Consider the following 23,849-nt stretch of genomic DNA (forward strand, 5'->3'; position numbering starts at 1 on the left):
AAATATATTGTGCATCTTTAGCTATAACATAAAAAATACCAAAAACTAAGCAATTATTTTAGGCATTTTTGCAACTAAATATATTCTTTCCCTAAGTCAAAGTACCTGATTATCTCTTAAATATACAAATTTGTAATATTTGTTCATTCAAAAATTTTGTTTTTCATGCCTTTCCTTGGAGCAGGTAAAAAAAATGTGTTTAATTGTGTTTTTATTATTAAAGCCCAAATTTAACAAATCTAATACACACCTTTTAAGTTTCATACAATTATCGTCAATTCATAACATACTCTTTATCTTTGCACAACAAGCTCTGTTCAAGTCATCATTAAGAAATTAAATATGTACAAGTAGAAATTTAATTTCTTTTTTAAAAACATTTTTATAATATTCTATTGTAATGGTGAACTGTAAGTAGAAAACCTTCACAATTAGAAATAAAGACTTAGTCAGTTTTTGTGTAAAAAAAAAAAAAAAAAGTACCATCCATGCATCCAACATTGGTGTTGATTTATCACATAAAAGCCTTATAAAATACAGTGACTTTTGCTGTTGTAGCATGACAAAAAAATGTGAAAAAGGTTCAACAGGCAAGATGCTATAAACATAAAATCGTAGAAATCCCAGAGAGGAGAAAATAACTGACAATCTCATGCTAATGAATGTTGATTTTTACTGAAAACTCAGGCTGGAAGTTGTTCAACAGAGCAGAAAGAAAGCAGATTCTTCCCTGGTTTCATGTCCCATGTACGCTGGAGATGCTACAGCAGTGTCTGAGTGCCTCCAGGCAAAATAGAGAAAAAGCAGGCATCATGACTTCTCACCACGGCACTAATGCAAACATTCCAGCTGCTGCTTTTCAGGTTTACAGAAAGAACGGAGAAGAAACTAAACCATCTATGTGGGGGAGAAAGAAACACCTACTGGCTAAAGAGCTACTACCTGCGTCCGGTGTATTGAGCACAGGCTCCGTAAAATCTGAACATACAGACCAAAAGAGTCGCTCTAGGGGTAAAATATCACTTACTGAGACCAGAATCAATGTATACTTCCTGAAAATTGTTCTACTGTTGCTGCAAATCAATATTCAGAAGACAGAGAATAATTTGCACGGCTGCGTTGGGTAGAAACTATTCTGCCCCACATTAATCACTGATTACAAAAACAAAGATTTCTGGTGATACTACAATGAGCCTTTTTTTCTGGTGCAGAAAGAAAGCAGATTCTACATGCTACCTAGACTGTTAAAAAGCTTTCATAAGGTGTCCTAATTTTACACGTTCTTAGAGCTGATTATTTATTGCGGTGCGTCAAAGAAATAACATTTTTTAAAAAAGCAATTCACAACAGGTCAAGGTTTAAATAATGAATGAAAAACAGATCAAGCAAATCTGAAAGAAGCCTGAACAATTTCCCCACTTTAGTCACTGGGATCATAATTGTCCTTTAAAACAATAGAGAAGTCAGCATTCCCAATGCTGCATATATTATCACAGAATTAATTACTAAAACCTTGTGGTTTCTTTGTTGTTTCATTTGTCTTTTCTCTCTCAACACAGATTGATTCCATTTCAACCAGAAGTATAAAAGTACAATAAAATTAAATTATGACATCTTTTTCAGTAGGTTTGTTAAATTTCCCAAATCAAGTCATCTTATAATGTCCTCATTATCACTTATTTTTAAAAGGCCAATACCAAAATCTGTAGTTGGTTATTTCTGTTTGCACGTGGTTTGAACATGGATCATATGTGGCAAAAAGCAGGGAGATAAACAAACACTTTGATTTTTATGTTATTTGTTTTTTACATGGGCTTAACCAATTACCGTGGTAACAAAAATGTATAATTCACAAAAAGGAGACATTTTGAAAACTTAGCATAATGATGGAGAATGTTTTCACCCTAAACTGTCCTCAAAACATGAGGCTTGTGAATTAGCATGTAGCTTATACATCTGAACAACTCATGGCTGCAGTAGGCAGGGGTTGACTTTTGTTCATAATTTTTTGTTGAGACTGTATATTTAGGTAATTATCCCTCCTGGGTTTGGATGCTGTGCAGCTGGAATGATTTTTCTCTTACTTTTTTTAAACTTTCTGACTGTTGTTACAATGTGTAGCCATGGCAACAAAGAGTTGAAAAGGAGGCTTCATGGATGCAGCGCAAAACCAGTCATATTCCCTACTCCAACGTTTCTATGGTCCAGAGATTTAAAGAGGAGTGGCAAAAGCAAATGACATGGATTAGCAATGCTTCCCAAAAACTAATTATGTCACACAGAACACATCACTGTGCAATAATCGTCTTCCCTGCCTGGAACTAGCGTGAATAGTATGTCATAACAGTCAGGAGACAGCCTTCAGCCAGAGGCCTTTTCAGATTTGTTGCAAGACTGACTTCAACTGCACATCCTTCCTGTCCACAGCCTCACTCTGAATGCTGAGTTACGACAACATTTAATTTCCCTTTGGGATAAATAAAGCATTATTAAATTGAATCCTTCCTAATTCATTTGACTTATGAATCTACATTTGAAAAAAAATGATGCGACAAAGTTCACTCAGTTTCCCATGAAAATCTTTAGTTGACTAGAAAATCTCTAAAAGAATTTGGCTTTGAGTGTTGGTTTTAAATCTAACTGAATGGTAGAGTTTTATATTACACCATTTATTTTCTTGACTTTTTCAGTTAATTCATATTAAGCATGTCAACTGCATTCATAGCAACAATTTCCCCCCAGAAAAAAAAGATAGAAAAAAAATGTCAGGAGTCAGGCTCTAACAGTTTGCACATAAACGCTCCCAATTGTCATATTTAATATTACCGTAGTTTGAGATATTCATTCGTACTCTCACAGTAGTGACAGTGTTATTTGAAGCTTGCAAAACAATGTCTGTCAGCAGGTTTTTTGACTTTCACCTTTTTCAAAACGATAATATCCCCCAAAGGACAACTTCTGGAAGGAACAGAACATTACCACAATGCAAATGGAGTCACACTACGACTTCTACCCCAGAGCCCGGCAGAGCGAGGGAGAGAGGAGAAAAATAAGTGAGTGCTTGTGCCTTCTTTTCAGCACTCTACAACTCTGGAGCCTGGGAAATTCAGCAGCTTGGCTGGGCTCTGAGAAATATCCCGAGCTGTAATGTAAACATGTCTGAACTCTGATCTGGCGGGGCTCCTCCCCTGACCCCTCCCAGATTAACCTAGTATTCTGTTCAGTGGGTTGGTTGGTGACATCAGGAGCCCACTTACTCATTTCCTGAAGAGGGTAATGACCCTGGGGAGGACAGGCTGTTTGAAGTTCTGCTGCAAATATAGCTGCCTTTCTCTGAACCTTAGCACAAGGAAAAAATTTCTTTTGAGCCTGAAGTAGTTCTGCTGGGTAAATAGGCCATGGAGTAAGGCTGTGAAGTTAGGATTGAAGTAAATAAAGTGAATCAAGAACTGACATTATTTTTATTTAGTCATATTCATACACCTCAAACATTTTCACATTTTGCCAAATCACATATAGAAAACTTAGGCTATCTTATTGGAATTTTACAGAATTAATCAACACTAGAGCAAAACTGTCATGAGGAAGGATAAGTATGGATCGTTTCCAAGATTTGGTTTACAAAGATAAATCTGATGTACACATTGTTCTTCAGTCAGAGTCTCTACTTTGTTGATTCATATTTTGCTCCACTTACAGCTGTAAGTCGGCTGAGATATGAGCTTTAAGCAGCTAAAGACAAAATATTTGGTAAATTTTTCTGTGTGAGATACCTTACACTTATTTAGGCTGAATGGAAAGCATTGGTAAACATATATTTTCAACTCTCACCAATGGTTCTCAGTTAGATTTGGTCTGAACTTTGACTGGGCCAATACCAAATCAACTACTCTGATCTAATCTTAGGTTAAAATAACTATGCTACAATTTTCAGATTTTTATTAATAAAACTTGATTAAACCCCATATATTGATTCACTCCCCATTCACAACTTTGCACTTGCTTGGCATTGGTCAGTTAAACAAAATCCCAGTAATATACACTAAAGTTTGTGGGTACGACATGACAAAATGTGGAAAAGCTTAAGAGGCATGATTACTTTTGTGGGGTATTGTAAACTGAGATTCTTGCTGTTCCCCACTGGCAGCTGTGTTAATCTGATCTGTTTACAACAGTATCTACAACAAGTCCAGGAAACTCTAACATATCAGGTGGCTTATTTATCAGATAAATGTGAGAAGAGCTCCAGATAAGCTCCTGCTTATCCAACCACAACTGTCAACCCCTGAACAAAACACTCATAGTTCCTTCAAATCATTTCCCAAAGCAAATAGACTTTTGTATTTCCAAGCTAAAACAATAGCGGTGACTTAGATTTTGTCCGAATGCAATAAAAAGAAATCCTTATGTCACATATATCCATTTGTCCTTTCCTTCCACTTTATGCACATTGGGCATGAACACCTGAATATGCCTGTTCCCACAGGGCTCCAGTTTCAGCACTGGTAGCACCGCGCTCACAGAGAGACACTCTAAGGCGCTACCCTTCACCCTCCCAACCCCCTCTCTCCACTTCCTCAAAAACACAGTTCTGCTCTCGCTTCAACTGAGTCAAGCAGGAAAAACTTGACAAATCTGAAAGAGCAGAACAAATGACATCAGGCATGGACAGATACCTCCACAAGTGCCCTTTAAAAGTCTCAATAAGAAAAAGAAAAAAAGAAATCTTCTGCTACGCTAAAATCCCACAATTCGCACTAATTAGCATTCCTAAGCTACAAATGACGAAAAACTACGAAACGTTTGTTTCCTTTGTCCACTTGTTAAGCAGCACTCCTTGAGCACTAAAGTATTAGTCTCCACAAATGTTCAAATCAATGGCACAGATAAGATTATTTTCACATAGTAGTATTCATATGAGGTTTGAAATGTGAACAAGAGTTTGTAACAACTGGTAACTTGCTTAAACCACAAACAAGCAACAAAGTGACACAATAGGGACTCCCTAATCCGAAACCACTGGGGAAAAGAGGAACATCAGTGAATTACCCAGTGAAATATTCACTTGTATGGAAATACGGTGTGCAAGGGTAATTTATATTCAAACCATGGAACAACTGTCTACACATATTCACAAGAGTCTGTTGCAGAATCTAATTTACAGTTGGTTGCACATCATTTTTAAACTCACTCTTCTACTACAGCGGGGCAGCTTTATCAGTTTACAGCAGTGGTTTCCAGCCTGCTGCTTGTTATACATACTCTGCATGATTTACACAAAATCCACAGCTTATTCTTAAATAAATATCAATATGTATATGTATTTTTTTTTAAAACAGGAAAAAAACTAAACTATCCACACAGCGATAAGCCAAAGCAAAATAAATGGTTGTTAGAAGCAAACCAACAGTTCCCAGTGGTGGACACTCTTCTAGTAATCAGCTAATGTGCTAACAGCAAAGCTTATTTTTCCTTTAGCTCTTTAGCTAACCTCTGAAGTGTTAATATACTTGCCTGTTTTGTAAATCTGCACTTCAACAAAGTTTGTTTATTTATTATTTTATTTTTTAAGTTTAAGATGTTTATATCTATGCCCTTATTTTGAAGTGGATGAAGAAAGCTCCATTTCCTCTCTTCACATACAAACAAAATAAAACAGACGGTAGCAAACAAGATATGAGCATACAATATCTAATGCCATTATACAAAACATAAATTGTCATGTCAAAAATAAATTAGCGCTTTAGCATTAGCTTTTGCTAAACCATACCTGTCAAGTTTTGGACTTTAGATTACAGGAAATGTCGTTAAAGGAGATATTATTGCACACCCAGAAGTCATGTGCTGTTTTTATCTGTATTAGAAACACTGGAGGTAAAGAGTGACTGACGATGAGGGGGAAAAAAAATTGTCGCGTCACATAGAACCAGGTAGACATTTTTTATACAAGTAAAGTGCACTACAGGAAGTCGTGAGGACAAAATCGCTTCCATTGCCGATCGGTAATTAAAATGTTGAAAGAAATTGTTCTTCTTCTATGGTAGCATTATTGAAACACATGAACATTTTAAATATAAGAATTGAGTTGTGTGATAGCTGTGCACAGGTAAAGGCTAAATCATTAGGATCATCCCTCTCCCCTGCTTCATTTTTCAAGCATATCACTTATCGCTGGTAACACTCATTAGATGGGAGGAGCTGGATGGTGCTGAGACAGAACAGATGAATGAACTTGCTTGAAAATAGAACAAAAGCCAGAAGGATTGGTGGTGCTCCATCATAAAGCGGTAGTCAGAGGCGATACACCTTTCAATGTGGATTGTTAAAATTAAAAATTACATATAATTTTTCATGTACATCACAGTCTGATGTTGTGTTTTACTGTTACATTTTAGTGAGTTGAGTAAGTACTTGAAATTCAAGCGTTGGTGAATAAATACATTTCAATTTATTTTGCTAATGGTTAAGTAAGGCTAAGGTTGGTGACTAACTCAACTTCTGGTTGAAAATTTTAAAAAAAAAATTTTCCTCTTATCAAATTTATCCTTTTCAGTGTTTCCCCCAACAGAATAAAAGCATTAAAAAAATCTCACACTTTGTTTCAGACAAAAATAATGCTGTTCAGCAAAGCATGGTATGGTTTGAATTTGAGCTGATCAATCAAGGAGAAAAAGTATCTTCAAATTCATATTTAAAGATCCATGTTATTTACTGTGGGCATTTTGAATGTGTGAGAATTCAGCAAGTTGAAATTCACAAGAGTGCAACATGGAGAAGTTGTTCCAAAAGAACTGCTGGCGTTGATAAAAGAAAGAGAGTCCACAGAAAGTAGAGAAGAGCTAAAATAATTTTGATTAATAGAGTAATCATACAAATGTTGACAGATTTGTCATCTAAAAGAAGAATTACCTAGTGCAGAATTCAAAAGTGAAAAATCAAATATCCTCTCCATCAGGGCCTGCTGATCCAACAGTTCTCTGTATAAACCCACATCTGTTATTGATATGGAACAATTTATCTTTCAGTTATTTCAAGCTTTAATAAACTGCCTAAAACAGGCCTTTTTCTGCAGTCTACAATTTCATTCAAATGTTTTCAAAGTCTGGAAAAGTAAGGAAAAAGAAGACAGAGAAAGGAAAAATCTTTGGATCCATCCAGTCGACCATCCATTACTTAACCATCAATCGGTCAATCAATTTTCCATGTTTAATATTTGAAATAACCAACAAAAATATCTGTGATTTTTTTTGTAGTAAAGTTTTGAATCTATACGTTAAGATAAGCTAAAAAAGGGACAAAAAGTCTGAAATAAAATGGTGTTTAACCCTGAAAATTTCATAGAAATTCAAAATAACAAATAACAGAAAGACTATCATGTAGAAGTAAAACTAAACCGGAACAGCAGCGAATTCCTTTTGTGAGCATCAAGTTTCAGTAGCACATAAAACCTGATCTTATCGTGTGAGATTATGCAGACTCATTCACTTTAACTTACATATTTTTTTTATTTCCCTGCACAAAACAGGCCAGTCTGACACAAAGACAAATAAGGCTGCTCCACGAGGGAGGTAATTTTGCAAAGTGGGTGCTGATGGTGTAAATTCTCTAAACTTGTATCTCAAGGTAAAGCTGTTGCCTTGCAAGCTTTGTTTGTGGCCAGGGACCACAGCCAAGGACAGCTGGGAAATGTCGGAGAATAAAAAGGCTTTAGATCCCAGGCAGGCAGTGGTTCCAGTAAAACCAAAGGCAGGATTTACCCTAAAGGTCTGGCTGTTATAAAGTGCAGCTCATAAATCAGCAGAGCAGACCAAGCCCACCTGGATTGTCAGAAGATCATGTTTTTTCTGAGCATATACCACTTACAGTGTATCATTCCTTGAAGAGCGAGAAGGAGATGGGTTTAATACATGATTTTTGCAGCACTCTTCAAAGACAAATACAGTCTTCCCATAGGCTGCTGAATAAAACATGAGTGTGCAGCAGGGTGGGTTTTGCGTGCACTTGTGTATGTGGAAGGGTGTAAGACTGGAGGAATGAAAAACGGAAAGGTGGGTGAGGGGTTCTTATGGAACTGCTGCTGCAAATACTGTACAACAGATGATCTGTAAAGGCTTTTGATTTAACACATATCCTCACTGCCCCACCGGGTGTCTGGAAACTTCTGTCTGGATGTTTTTCTTTGTTTTCCTGTGGGGTTTTTTTACCTGTTTTTTTATTATGATTTTTATTTTGGGGTGGGGAGAGGCTGGAACCTCTTAACAAAATCTAAATTGGTCGGGGGGAAAAAAAATGATAAAAGTGGACTCATTTCAGGAAGAGAAGAGAATGCAAATCTTGCCAGGTACAGAGATGTCCCAGATTCACAGAGGATGATTTCCAACAAGAAGCTGCTGCATAATGCTCCATATAAAGCCTTTAAAAAAAAAAGAAAAAAAAGCTGAAGATAAATATTTTACTTTTTTAAGTAACAACTATATAACTATATTAGTTTTTTGTTTTGATTGAAGTTGATATGTTATATTTTGGGGCATAACAAGCAGCTGAAGAGACCAGATGATTCTAAAGAACAAGACAAGATTCTTAGTACTATTTTTTTTTGGAATCCCCATTTTTTGTTTTCACAAATACATTAAACTTTCAGAAATCACAACGTGTTTCAAGGAGCCTGTAATGAGTGCAGGACCAGCTCACACTCTTCAGTTTTTATGCTTGTCTAATTAGGTAGTAATGATGCCAAAAAACACATCTAAACATAGAAATTTGACTTTTTTCAATTTCACAAATAGAAAAAGGTTTTTTGAATCTCAATAGTTTTTTAAGGATGTCTGCTCTTCATACCTGCTTAGTTCGGTTCCCTTAGGAAGTTGCAAATTAGTTGCTAACTTTAGTACCTGACTAACTTTTACAGTCAAGGTATTCTCACAGCGCTTAACCCTCTATGGCATGACTTTTTATTTTTGGGGGGAAAAAATATTTTCCTGCATTCTTTGGGAGCTTGGTGGTCCCTAATTACATGTCAATCATAAAATCGGACTCTGACACCTCCTGGAACCAGATTTGGGTTTGTTGCCTCAGGGTAACATTGGTCTAGAACACCAAGATTTTCTACACTGATTATGAGAAATGAAATACAAATCAAACAAAAACTATATTCATGAAAAAACTTTTTTTTGGACAAAAATATGTCAAAAATCATGCCCCCCAAAAAATAAAATAAAGGAGCAATGTGAGGTACAGATATGTGGTTTGTTGCCTGAGGGCAACGCCATGCCATAGAGGGTTAAAATGTTATCACATGCATAATCCAACAGTGGTGAAAGCTTCTACAGCACCGATATCAACAAGCCTGACGAGCAACTAATTAGTTTATACATATAGCGCCAATTCACAACACATCTACAAGAATAAGCAATCAATTTGATACTAGTTATCAAACAACATATTTTTAATCCAAACTAGTAAAAGAAAAAAAAAGTTTTCTTTGCAAGAAAATCCAGCTGACTGCATTGAGTCATCGACTTTACTCCTGGACCAGTAACAACAGTGGTAAAATGTTAGCATTGCGTCATCGACTTCCAAATAGTCACTCACAATGTGAGTATGCATGTAGCGACAGTAGAAAGGAAACCTCTTTAACAGGTGGAAATCTTCAGGAGAATCTGACTCGATATGAATGACTACCTACCACAAATGATATTGTATCTTATGTTTCTAGTTTTCATATAAACCTCAAATTGTTTTATAGAATCTTTGTTCGACGTAGCTAGCTTTAACATCCCTAGCCGCTAACTATGATCTATGAAGACTTTCTCTGAGTTTTGTGATCTAGTTCTTGCAACGTATGAGTTGTACTTGCCAACGAGAACTTTGTTCATGCAACCTCAATTAAAAGAACTAATTTCTAATTTCTTGCCTTATCTCAATGCAAGCCCCTGGGTTTCCCTAGACAGAAAACTGTTCAAACAATCTGAATAATAAAATGAACTTGACTGTGTTGAACTGAAAGTTTACAAAATTTTTGTCCAGAAAAATAAATTTAGGTCAAGCTAAGTATGCTAAACATTTTCAAAGATAGCAAAAGCGCTAAACATAAAATTAGCTCCGCTATTAGCTAAATACTGGACAAATTTAGGCATTTCAAGTTTCTCCTTACCATATATTGCACTTGTCTTGCTGAATTGAGACAGAACAGTTTATCAGACTTCAAACATAAGTGATTTCATCGGAAGAGTTGACACTTCATAAAACAGGTTCAAAAAGGATCGCTAAGAGCTGAGCATTGAAGAATTGGCTGCCAACAAGGACATATTTTTTTATTAAAATATGATTTGGGTTTCCCTAAATATTTGGCTTTACCAGAAGAAGTCAGATGCTGACATCAAGTACATAGCTATTTGTCTGCAGGCTTCAGTTTGACAAAAAAAACTAAAAACTCTGACCTAGCATTTCAAGATCTTCTGACATGAGATTTCATTTCATCCTCAGTTGTAATAGTCATTGTAATAGCCGCAAGTTTAGAGTAGTTTATTAAACTGAACATGGCCAAACTCTCACCTGTCATTGCTTTGATATTCAATAAGCTGTTAGCTGTGGCAAAACCAGAAAAAATTACAAAATGCCTTGAGAGGAAATACCACTGTTAGCACTTAAGGAAATTGATTGTGATAAAACACAGTGTTTTTTCTTCAGGAAAAAAATAAATAAATAAAATTGTGCAATCAGCAAGATTCAGTTTATAATCCCAACTGTAGTCTGGCAGGCTGACTGACATGTATGCCACTTGTACACATTCTAACCTATTTTTATTTGCACAAAAAACTGATTGCAAGGAACAACTAGAAGCACAGTACTGTTTTTGATTAATCATTCTGAAAGCTTTCGCTGCATTTTCTCTTGAACCCCATAAGAACAACCCACGGGTGCACAATACATTTTATTTTTTGGGGCTTGATAAAACTAAAGATAAATGCCTTGACGGAATAGGAAAAAAGAGCTAAAAAAAAAAATCCCAGTTTTATATCTTTCATCTTTGGTGAAACATTGTTCTCTCTGAAGTAGGGAAAGGAAAATATGTTGGACCACTACCAAAATGGTTATCCAACCTTCCAGACACCATCACACTGGAGCTAAGCTGCTGAATATCTCTACTAAACCCCTGATCACACTGGATAACAGCAGACAACAATTTGTTTGGCTAAAAAAGCCAATGAGTTCATAACATATTTGGTAAATGACGTCATAAAGTTAAAGGGATTGGAAAAACTAAAGCTACAGTGAGAAATGTCAGTCACTGGTGAATTTGATTAGTGCTTCTTTAAAAATCTTATTTCTGCATTGGCTACCAGAAGAGAAACTTGTTAAACCTTGTAAAGCTGCCTCCCTGGAGAGAGCACTGTAATCTTGATTAAAAAAATATGTGATGTGAAGTTGTTTACAGCACATTTATGCCAATGTTTTCATAAAACTATAATAACTGATGAGAGAGATATTCATTTCACATTCGATTTAGCCAAAAGACATGTGCAACTCGCTATTAAGGAAGAGGAAAAACTATCAAACAAATGAAGTAATTTAATGGAAACTTGGAAGAGACTGGGAAAGCTTTCTTTGTGAGACATTAACACAGCACACTAACATCCCTGTTCCCTGAAGACAAGCTGTGCTCACTTAAAACTATTTGGTGATGAAAATGTATGAACTGACCTCTGTTTGACTTTGGAATGTCCTGCGAGAAATGTTACAAACACTTAGGTTTTAAAGAATAATAATAATAATGATGATAAAACTGTGATGTCTCTATGATCAAAATGTCTCCATAATCCCTGATTCCAATCAAGAGACTTAAATTCACAAATAAATAGTTTGTGTTTCTGGAAATACGAGGAAGTCTGAGTTTGATTTGGGATGACTTGAGCAAAAAACTATGCTGTAATGAGCAATATTCCCTGATGTGTCTAAACTTTCTGGTTAGTGAAATCTGTGAAGAACTACGGGTCAAAGGCAATGAATGAACAAGAATTTAAAACACGCAAGAAAAATTATAGACACCACTCCTGCTTTTTCCGTGTTTGGTGTATGTAAGTTAGATTTTGTTTAATAGACCAAAACAATGTAGTGGGAAATAGTTTAGATGAAGTCTTTTTTTTTTTTTTTTCAAATAAAAATCACATGACATGTATTTGTATTCCACCCCAATTATACTGAAACCCCAAATAAAACCCTATGCAACCAATTTCCTTCATAGGTCACCTGTGATGTTGTTTTAAGCCAGCTTAGGTTGTACACAGCATCTCAAGCTGCTTCTCAACAATTCAATTATCGGTGCCAGAAATGTTGTCCATAGAGAGAAAGCCATTGTTGAAATTAAGCTAAGAAGTCTTAGTTTAAAGTTTTCCACAACCCAGGAAGGGAACAAGGAGAAACATGTGGAAGAAGATGCTCTGACCAAAACAAAACTAGAGAAGAAAAATACAAAGTATTGACTCATTTCTATTTTGATGTGTTTTTGTTGTACTTTACAATCATGTGTCACTTTGTTTTTGAAAGTCTCATAAGAGTAAAACTGTGGCAAAAAACATTATATTGAAACCTATTTTAAATGGGTATTAAGCCTAAAAGAAGATAAAGAACTCTGTAAAGTAAATATTTAAACAAAAGGAACAAAATCTGATTTACAGTTTGTTCATAAGATATAAAAACACCAGGAACATTCCACATCAGCTTCCAAGCCGTGACTTCTACGAGAAAAAAAAATCCTACAGCTTATCCATGACCAGAACTAGGTGGGGCTCCCATGAACCTGGGTTAATTGTTTCACATCACAACCAGCACCTCTGATTCAGACCTGGCATGGCAAGAAATACTCACAGCGCACAAACCCTGCCCCACAAACTCTCCATGCTCCACAGAAACCACAAGAGAGTGCAGTGATTTTCTTTTTCTCCACGCTATTTGACTAAGCTGTCAATCCGGTGGTCAGCTAGAAGTTGTATTTACGTCAGTGGTAATAAACTCTGAGGTCTCTCTGCGAGCTTCGAGATTACAGCTGCCACAGCGTTGACCTTCTGGTTGGAAATATCTGATCTGCCAAAAGAAGCAAACGACTCCAGTTGCCTATTTTCAACAATCTGTAAAAAGATTACACACAAAGACTTTCCTTTTTTTGAGGCGAGACAAATAGAAGCAGAATAAAAACAAAACTTTATGTTGTTTTAAGCTAAAAGACAATAGCACTTCTAGTCCATTCAGTTCTGTGACGATCATTCCCAGATCTTTCACTGGGTAATAACAAAATCCTCCCAGTGCACTGCAGGACTGTTAATCACCAGGCATCCCTCGTCTACTGCTTTTTCAAGGCCTGTTTGACTTTAAGTAAACATGTGCAGGAAATGTATTCAGTGGCTCTAAACATTTATATGAGGGCCTTGTGGTTCAAACAGTTTCATGGTCAGCAAATATTTCAAGAAGGTGCTTAGAGAGCCATTTGTTAAGCACACTATAATAGGTTATGACAATGCATTGCACGCTAGCGCGGCTGTATCATTGAGCTCTTAGTTTCCATACCCACTATCGCTCTCGTTGACAGACAGCGTAAGATAATGCTGGATCCCCATCTGATGAAAACAAATGTCTGTAAGATGTAATACAGGGGCTGACGTTTCGTAAGCTCTACTGAGTGACCTATTTCTCTGTTCGGTGCATCCACCAATACAGGTATGAGTGGAAAGAATGAGAAACCAGTGATAGAAAAAAAACAGAAAAAAAAACAGCTATCTAAAATATGACCTATCCCAAAGCGTTCAGTGAGTTCATCCAGACATTAAGGGAAATCGTTTTTTTTCCCCTAAGCCAATAAGTAAGCTCTCATCTCTTCTTTCCAATTATCTACAAGACATATCTTCTGTTAATCTGGCCTCAGCGCTATTGAGTGCTGCTCACTCTGTACAACAAACTAGTCATAATCTATCAGTTTCGTTTGCCCCTCACTTGGTTTTCCGTTCCGTTGCAAATTACAATGTGAACAGTCAATAACATCCACAGATATGCCCTTTGTTGATGCCTTTGTTCACAACTGAGAAGTGTGTACTACAATAACCTACATCATGAAAACCCAACACAGCAAGCTCAAGATTAGCTCTGATAATGGTGGGGGAAAATCTCTGTTTGCCCACCATCATTGGCAGCCATGCTAAGTAGCGTGGCCACCAATGTTGTGTGTAGTGCAGTAAAGAGCAAGGGGGGAGAGAGGGAGCAGCACATACACAAGCATGACTGACATCGCTAAGATCCTCTCCTTGACTCTGACTGTGTTGTTTCAGGGAGACAGGGAGAAGTGTATTTCTGCAGAGGGCAGTTGGACTGCAGTGAGGAGCGAGAGGAGCTTAATTTTTTTTTACACATTATCTGCCTCATATTTTAACAAATATGTAAAAACAAACATTTTTATAAAAGTTACTTGTCACATTAACCCAGGTAAATATGCAAAAAGCTATTTTCAATTTACACAGAGGTAATTAGAAAAAAGACACAAACATTAAACTACACAGTTTCCTTTCCTAAAGTAAACCCCACAATGGAAATTGGTTTACATTTTGTCACTTTACCAGCATAACTTTAACATCAGTCCCATTCCCTGATGAAAAAAGTAAGAGCTCCAGCCCAGGATGTTTCTACCATGAACATGTAGTTATTTTTGAAACACCTTTAGCTTTTGCACATTGGTCACATGTGCAGATGTGCGAAGATGTCCTGATTACATCTTCTCCCATATCTTTTCTCTGTTTTCTACATGGCTTTTGACAGTCTCCAAATGGGATTCCTTTTTGCCCTATTTTACAACAATGGCTTCCTATTTGCCACTCCTCCATAAAGACCAGCACCCATATTCTCAAGATAAGATTCTCAGAATCCTCTCAGAGAGAGCTTAAATATTCCTGCCAAAGAATCCCAATTTAACAGTGATTCAGTCAGGTGCTAGGAGCAACTTTGAGTGAAGACTTGACAGAAACTCAGTGAGGAGGTCTGGTTGGTCATGTTGCAAAGTTTGACACCGTTTTCTAGGGACTGTGATTTATTGATACATGAAAGTAAGACATGAAAAAAAAAACAAATACCTAAAGCAGGAAATTGAAAGAAATGCACCAATCATACAGTCTAGACTGGATTCAGAAAAGCTGTCATGATTATTGAACTATGCAAAATTTAAATAACTGCTACACGGCATCAACATGTTTGATGACGCCTTGTTTACATCATCATAAATAATGAAGCAGTTTGTGAACAACCTTCATCTTACCAAGGTCAAATTCTCATAATAGAACTGGAGAAATTCTAAGGTTTTTCCTAAAATAACATCACCAGAAGCTCGGATTCGTTGAGAATACAGGAACAGATTTATAGAAAATGACTAACAGTTCCATCAGAGATTCTCTTGCCTGAGCAGAGGACATCTGCAGCTCCTCCAGACTTACCAAGGCCTGTTCAGTTTAGCTCTTTATGTTGCCCAACCTGTCAGTTTAGCTGGACCGTCATGTTTTGGTTAAGTTGCATTTGTGCCAGATTCAGTCCATTTTGAATTGAATAGTGGCCCATGCTATGCTGCATTATGTTTTCAAAATTTATTTAAAAAATAATTATTTTCCTTCCAGTTTACAGTTATACCAAACTATGTATTGATCTAATATCATACAATCTCACTAAAACACTCAGTTGCAAAATTACGTAATGCGTAAAAGAGCAACGGAGATGAATGCTTTTGCAAAGCGTTGTAGTTCTCACCCTCAGAATTTACTTATTTTTGATCAATTTAAGCATTAACTGGCTCCATCAGTGATGGATAGAGGCAGAGCACTTAATGTGAGATTTCTGCTACGACTGCTGTTCTGCTTCACCAAATCATCACAAGCTGAGGAAAAAAAAGAAAGAAAAAAAATTAACCTCAGGCTTTATACGAACATGTACGCCAGGACTTCATTTCCTCTGCACATCTTGCTGCACTCATCAGTTTTATATAGAACACACTAGTCCCAAGTCAACATCAGTAAAAATGAAACGGTGCATGATAATGATGTTCCCTGACCTCTTTTAGACCGTCAGTATAATCCATGATGCTGCTGTCTTACCTCCTGTCATGTCTCACAGCTGAATTTAACTTAGCAACTTGAAAAGCGCACATGTAACATCCAATCATAAATATAGGGTCTCAATACAGCTGTGGGATATGAAGGAGATAACGTCTCTTGCTTCATTCCTGAGATAAAAAATAATAAAGAAAACTACAGAACCTTCCTAAGTGCGCTTTTATGGGTTTTACTGGAAAAAAAAATGTTTCATTGTTTGTTTTTCTCTCCGGCATCTCGAGCGCATTCGGAAAGAGAACATCTGCAAACTCTCACCCCTTCGACTCTATATTGAAATGTTGCTTGGGAAATAATTCATAGTCTCATTGCTGAACTCCCAAATGCCCAATGAAAGAAAACAACACAATAAATCTCACATTTCACCAACTGCTCTCTCAACAGTTTCTGTACAGCATGGTAGTCCAACCAAAGTCAGAGAACATAGAAATTTTGTCTATTTATTATATATTCTTTAGCTCTGTCATTATGAAAAAATATACATCATGCAGCAGACATAATTCAAGCAATGGCCATTTGAATTGATCATTTGAAAACGGCTGCCTTATTGAGAAAGAGAAACTGAACTTCCTGCACCACAAAACTGGATAAGTTCTGTATTAACTAGGTTAAGTGCAACACACACCTGCATCCCTACAGTTTCAATCAAAAGTGCATGAAGACGTTGACACTCTGGAGGAAACTCTAAACCTCTCCACGGCCCAGTAACCCCAAAACTATTTCATTGTAGGTTATGCTGCAAACCAGCTTCAACAACATTTTTACCAGCAATATTAGGAACCTTACCTGTGGATATATTTCGGCAAAGGCTTTGGTCTTATGGGTGAAATGGAGCTAAAATTCCTTCAACTAAGAATGCCTAAACATTTATATTGTTCTTTTAAATGTATATATTTTTATTGGTATATATATTTAAACAGGCTTAAAAGCAGGTTAGTTAGACTTTATTGTCCCAAAGGCGAAATTCGAGGAATACGTCACAAACGTGAAGCTTTGAGATCTTTGAGAAGTTAAACATTCTTGTGAGCTCTGATAGCCTAAACCAAGCTTAGCCAATGTCTTGGACCAGCTCAGTTTAGGGCTGCAACTAATGATTATTTTAGTACTCAATTACTTGATTGATTATTTTGATGATTAATCAATTAATCAGATAAAAATGCATGGCACATTCTGCAGAGTTCTGAAGAATTCTGCAGAACTCTTCAGAATTCTATATTAGTTGCAGAAAAAAACTAATATAGTTTTTTATACTACATTAGAAATACTTAAAAAGAAAGCAAATAAACATCTTTAAATAAACAATTACTTTTTAAATAAAAAAACATATTATTGTGTGAAATGAAATTCCTTTCGTGAATACTTGATCACTTGCAGTGTCAGTCCTTCCTCCTTCACTTAACATCACTATATGTAGGGTTGATCTGTTGACTATTTTTTGCATCAACTGATTAATAATTTGATAGAAAAATGTGGTTAATAGGATATTTCTTTTACATAATGTGAACCAGGGTGATGCTAAAACTGAGGAGTTCTGGATAGAACATATTCACAGAAAAACATTTTGTTATATCTTAAATGCAAAATGTACATACTTTTGTGCAATTTATGGCTTTGAGTGTGTCGTTCTTTCAGCAAATAGTATTTTTGTGAGTCTGTATACTCTAGTTAACAATCAACCGTTTACTAAATTAGTTGACGATTATTTCCATAATCGATTCATCACGATAACTCTGATTAATCCTTTCAACCCTCGCTCAGTTAGCAGCCCAAACTGGTCTGGTCACCCCAAACAAAACTACCAACTGAAGGTAAGTTCAGTGGGAATTTATAATATGGAAAATATGACTAATTACCCTGGGAGGCACAGTCTTGGGGGTAGATATGCACTTTCTAAAATTTATCCTCTTGTTCCCACTCTTTTCAGGTTTTCTGAACTAATCTACACTGCACAGAATTTCTTTAAAACAATTTCATATTTATGGAATATTAAAAAAGAAAAAAAACACACCCTATTTTGGCTGACTTAAACCTAATTTTTAACTTAATGGAAGCCTTAAGATTGTTGGGGCCCAGAGGAAGGGGCTGGCTCAGGGCCCATTCAAACACTGAGTGAGTTAATCAGAACAATATTTATGAATTCATGTCGACTGATGATCCCAACTTACCGCTATGCGTGTGGAAATCTTCTGCTCGCCCTCTGATCCCTTCTGCTCCCCATTGGCCCTGCCTGTAGTCTGGAGGTTGCTGGTTCGAACCCCGGCTCCCTTTGCTTTTTCGGTTCCCGGGCCCCTGTTGGACGATGTTAAGCAGGTGCAGCGTGTTTTCGTGCTCCCGGTCGGTGCTCTCGGCCTGACCCCTCTGGTAGCGGTTCTCGCAGGTGGAGTGGTGCCTCCTGAACTGCTCAATGCGGGCGCGCAGACGCTCCACGATGGCGTTGTGCAGCTGAGGGTCCGCGGAGCCTCCTCTGGAGGTGGCCACCATCGGTCCGTTGCCGACCACCCCGCCGGGCATGGCTCCTAACCCGACACCCAGCATGGGCACGAAGGTCCCTGCAGCAGCACCAGCAGCAGACTGAGCGGGAGTCGCCTCTCCCATGCCCGCTGGTCCCTCACAAGTTTAGAAAAGCTGAGGTCCTCTCAGCCAGAGCAAGAAAACAATGTGTAAAGGATTTAACTAGAATTCCATATGGAAAAACTGAAATGCTGGCCTATTTATTTTGGATATTAGTTTAAATTGACAGTTCCCATATGAAAACACCAAACATTTAAGTAAGAAAATTCCCTAAACTATTGTCCTCATGTGGCTAAAACAGAGAAAAAGTCCCAAAGTTACAGCATCCTACTCGTTCGGGGTAAAATGATTTCCAAACATGAGAGGAGTCCTGGGGGTCACAACTGGAATGAATCTTCTCTTCCTTAACGACGCGACCTCTGCTCAGAGACAAACAGGCTGCATTCAACGCGAATCCCTCCGATGATTCAAAACCATGGCACGCACAACTTCACTCCCACCGTCCGTGCTACATTTTCAGCCCGAGTGTGTGTGTGTGTGTGTGTGTTACACCCGTTGCAAAGCCGAAAGAGTGCGACCGTCAGAGGAGCCGAGAATATGGGAGTGAGCGGTTCGTTCCCAGAGCGAGAGGAGCAAGCACATAAAGACACCGAATCCACAAAACTTCAAGACTCACGGCATTGTTGTTTGGAAATTAGTCCTTTCTCTCTTTGTTTGTCCATCTCCATCCAGAAGGGAATTTGATCGCAAAAGCAAGAGGGGGGAAAAACAGGAGGTCGAAACGCGTGGAGCCGTTAGAGTAACCGATTGAGATTCGTCTCAATAGTCCATTGACAATCATTTGTCCGTGTGGTAGACCGAGGCAATACCAGAGCTACTATACACAGACCCTCATTGTATGAACATTCCTCTTCTGACATGATGCACTCTTATGGGTGTGAATGCACTCTAGTGGAGGATTGGAGAATTATCCTTCAAGGAACGCACCATGGCAGAGGGGAATTAATCTCATTAATGTTCCTCAAACATAACTAATTCAGTAGCTGATGAAAAAGTTCAGCTCCATGCGAAATCGTCTTGGGTTTCTGCTGTTAACTCTATGTTTTTTTTTTTGTTTTTTTTGTTTTTATAGATCCAAACAAAGCAGCGCATAATCAGTAAGTAGATGCAAAAGGATACAATAAAATCTAAAAAGTGTGGCATGCTTATGTACTCAGCCCTCTCTATTCTTATAACATTAAATAAAAGTCAATACAATCAACTTTCTTCAGCAGACAAAAAAGCTAAAAAAAAAAAAGATTCCATCTCTGTGTTTCGATTTCTGCTGTGAAAACTGAATTTTCTTTTCACACTTTGATGTTTCAGATGATCAAGCAACATTTTATACCAAAGAGGAACCAGCAAGAAAAACTAAAAGAAGAGAACAGTTATTTATTGAGTTCACTTTTACTCAGAAAAAGACCATCTAAGCCTAACTCCTTTCACAATGTATCCCCAGCATTCAGGTATTCACCGATTCACCTATTTGTATATTTATATGTGGAATGTACCTAACTCAAACTTATTCATGAAAAATTAATTGATTTACATTTTTTATTGGATATACTTTTGAGCATATCCAAAAATCTCAAAAGAAAGTGCCATTTCAGAAGCTTGAAATATGTAGACCTAGTGCTACTTGACAAGCAATTGGCTGGCGTTTGCGTGGCAACAAATCCAGGAGCGTCATTCATTTTATTTGGTGTGTTTGGTTGTAACCCCAAGAGCAGATATTAGCAGATATGAACTATTAGGAAGACAGTGGATATCAAGTTGTGGTATTTGGTGTTTGAACTATTAAAATACTCAGTTATATGAGTTTCTATAGAGGTTTCAACAAGTATTTGTGTGTTTCAGCTGTAGTCCCTAACCCCTGTGAATCCTAGAGGTAACCTGTAAATGATGAATTAACTGGGAATTAACCTCCAAAAGCAAAACATCATGCGATGTACCAGTCTGTAAAGGCTACAAACGGTCAAAGGCATTCTTAAGGTTTTGGGAGTTCAGTGAACCACAACCAGAGCCATCAACCACAAATGAAGAACATTTGAGTTAGTCCTTAACCTTCCCATGAGTGAAGAGGCAAATAGTTTTTCAAAGAACTGTAAATGAACGTGTAAGGATCTTAGTGAACATTTGGTGAATAAGCATCATCATGAATGCCAAGGAACATCAGAAGACAGTCCTGAATTAAAGTTGAAGAAATATAAGGCAGGTTTATGATGTAAAGCTATACCCCGGTCTTAGCATTACACAACATGTTCATGTTGCTACACTTGTTAGCGTTGTGGTTTCAGGATATCCAACAGCTGCTCAATCAGCTCTGGTTGATCTGTCTCTCTTACCAGTAGTTTTGCTTTGTTTTTTCCACTGAAAATAGGTCTCAGAGATCCTTTTTTCTTGAAAGAAAAAAGCCACTTCCATAATCACTCAGTATAAATGTCGACACATTTTTGAAGTGGGTTACCTCAGGGGAATAGTACAGGGGAACAATCAGCAGTGCTTGTGCAGACAGGCTAGTAAAAATGTACAACATAGATATTGTTCAACTGTGAAAACAATGGCCAGATGAAGAATTATTGAATAGAAAATCGAGAGATAAAAAATCTAACATGACCTTCAAGAGAATTTTGAAATTAGATTTTGAAAGTGGAAATTTAAGTAGCTCTTAAATTGTACTTATTTCTTTCAGGTTCAATAAGCCTTTGATAATTTAACACCATTCTACACCTCACCCCCAGTTTTTAAGAACAATTTGTTTTTTTACTATCAGCGTTAAGAAGAGGCCAAACATATGCATTATGTCACCACAAGTGGCACCATAATTAAATGGCTCTGTGCTTTCTCTGTGCGACCCACGTGACCGCAAGTCTCACAAACAAAGCCTTGCGGCGCGTTGTTTCTATGTAAACATGACTCATTAGTGCATCATTTCTACCGGATTTTCACAATATATCAGCTACTACAATGGACAGAGGAACTAACAAGTTCATGTCATCATCTGGGAGGAGGTTACTGGTTTCTCAGTCACAAGCTGGTTGCAAACCTGAGGCCAGCAGGTGTCAGTCAGTTATGGTAGATCTGACATTTGGTTTGATGACGTCAATATGAGAAGCGACAGACTGATAGGAGGAACCAAAGAGCTCTGTAAAGGTAAAGGCAAATCTTCTGAAGTTGGGATATAATTCATTTAATTTCACATAATTATCGCGGTAGAAGCTATTTCTTTGTTAAAATTTTATGAAATATATTTGTTCTATTTGATGTTTATTGTGAATGACGTAAACTCACAAAGGAACAAGGTAATTAGTCCAACGTTTAGAAACTACAGCGGCTGTAATGCGCCACAGCAAAGGTAAACACAGGTAAAATAACCCGAACAGGTGATCAACTCAAAACCACTCCTACCTTTTTACTTTCTCTCTCTCTTTGTAGTTTAAGCACACCTGTTACCGTGGCAACCGCCTGCGCCCCGTAAGACGAGCAAAGATTACGTTAAAAACATAACATTCAGTCCGTTAGATATCAAGTTTCCAGGCTTGATATTTATTTCTGGATTATTAATCAGCGCTTCCCTGAACACAGCGATGGTTGATTGACTAGCTGTACTTGGTGCTAGCGTGGCTAACACGAGTAACAGTTTAGTCCAAAACCTTTTCTGCTCAAATAAAATCTTTAGTGTATGTCAGATACAGTACACATTGCATATTGATCTGTTTAGCTACCGTAAGACTGTGTAGCAGACAGGCTTCAAGGTGTAGAAGTTGTATCAGTTCTGCCATTATGCTGTACTTAGCTAACGGGAAGCTAACGGTGTGTTTGTGAGACGGCCACGCACGTGACCACGTAGAATGGGCATCAGCCAATGAAAAGCGGCCCCTGTGGTAAGGTCCTTTTAGCGTCCTACAGTGACTTAACATTAACATACAACTCCAGCATGAATTTGGGTTTACAGAAGCTAAATAAATTATTTACCAGAATATCCAAGTGCATAGAAATAACTTGGGTTAGCTTGTTGTTAGCGATAGCATCGTTTTCATACTTAAAATAGCACAACTCACTACTCACCCGGGCAAAAACAAGTGGACAGCCATTTATTGCTTCTTTTTATTCTAAATGGTTGACCCAAACTGAAACAAAAATAATTAATAATATGCTCCAGACTTTTGAAAATTTTCTTCTGGCTGAGGTCTGTAGCACCAGATTTGGTTATGTCGATCTTTTCCACGCCGATTAAATCCTTTATGACAAGTCTTTTTTATCGAGATAATCCATCCATCCATCCATCCATCCATCTTCTTCCGCTTATCCGGGGTCGGGTTGCGGGGGTAGCAGCTTCATCGTGAAGCTATCGAGATAATATGGATCTTAAATATACGCGTATTTTACTGAGGTAACTCCTCTGTTCCAACCTATCTAGGGCATTAGGGTACTCGCTGTGATCCCTTTTGCCCTGTTTTGAACCGGAGAAATCCACTTTCAGACCACCATCTGAATTTCGCGCGTCATCCGGGTCACGTGTCTGAAATCCAGCAATTGATTTGCATTTAAACAGCAAAAATAATCATGAAGCAATTTAAAGGGGATTTCTTTTTTTAAAAACAGACATACTTAATTTTTTTACAGGTCTTTTAGTCCTCAGATCTACATCCTACAAAACACCTGTGCACTCAGACAAAGAAAAGACAGAATAATACCGTATTAAGATATTGTAACAATATCTTAGTATTGATGGCAATAATTGTGCATTTGGTGACTGAAACTATTTTTTGTCTTTGATTTTTCTTTTTTTTTTTTACTCAAAGAAATAATGTCCTCAAATTAAAATATAGACATTTCAAAAAACTTCAGTGAGATCTTGCTTCAAAACGTAAATTTTAAGAGGTTTTTTTTTTTTTTTTTTTTACAACATTACAGCGGTCAATCTTGGATTCAGGAAGAACAGTGTGGATTTTGTCCTGGTCATAGAAACTGGATCAACTCTACACCCTCAGCAAGGTCCAGGAAGGTGGGAGTTTGCCCATGCACTTCGATTTATCAAATAAATCTAGATTTATCGGGTTTGATTTTTTTGTGAAGCTCGATTTCTTTACCAATAATCTGTCTCATACTATATTGACACAACATAGTGGCTGTTTTAACACATATGTAAAACCGATCTGC

At 37.3% G+C, this 23,849-nt stretch overlaps 1 protein-coding gene across 1 annotated transcript in view; it reads right to left on the minus strand.

Moving 5' to 3' along the window:
• The window catches only part of maml2 (mastermind like transcriptional coactivator 2), a 54,094-nt gene extending 34,515 nt beyond the window's left edge, over window positions 1-19,579 (minus strand). Inside the window, 2 exon segments of the mRNA XM_032545532.1 lie at window positions 18,302-18,364; window positions 18,366-19,579. Coding sequence (XP_032401423.1) covers window positions 18,302-18,364; window positions 18,366-18,731 — 429 coding nt within the window. The 5' untranslated portion in view covers window positions 18,732-19,579.
• Between the last annotated feature and the right edge of the window lie 4,270 nt (window positions 19,580-23,849).

This window comes from Xiphophorus hellerii, chromosome 18 (genome assembly GCF_003331165.1).
Source record: "Xiphophorus hellerii strain 12219 chromosome 18, Xiphophorus_hellerii-4.1, whole genome shotgun sequence".
NCBI classification, from domain to species: Eukaryota; Metazoa; Chordata; class Actinopteri; order Cyprinodontiformes; family Poeciliidae; genus Xiphophorus; species Xiphophorus hellerii.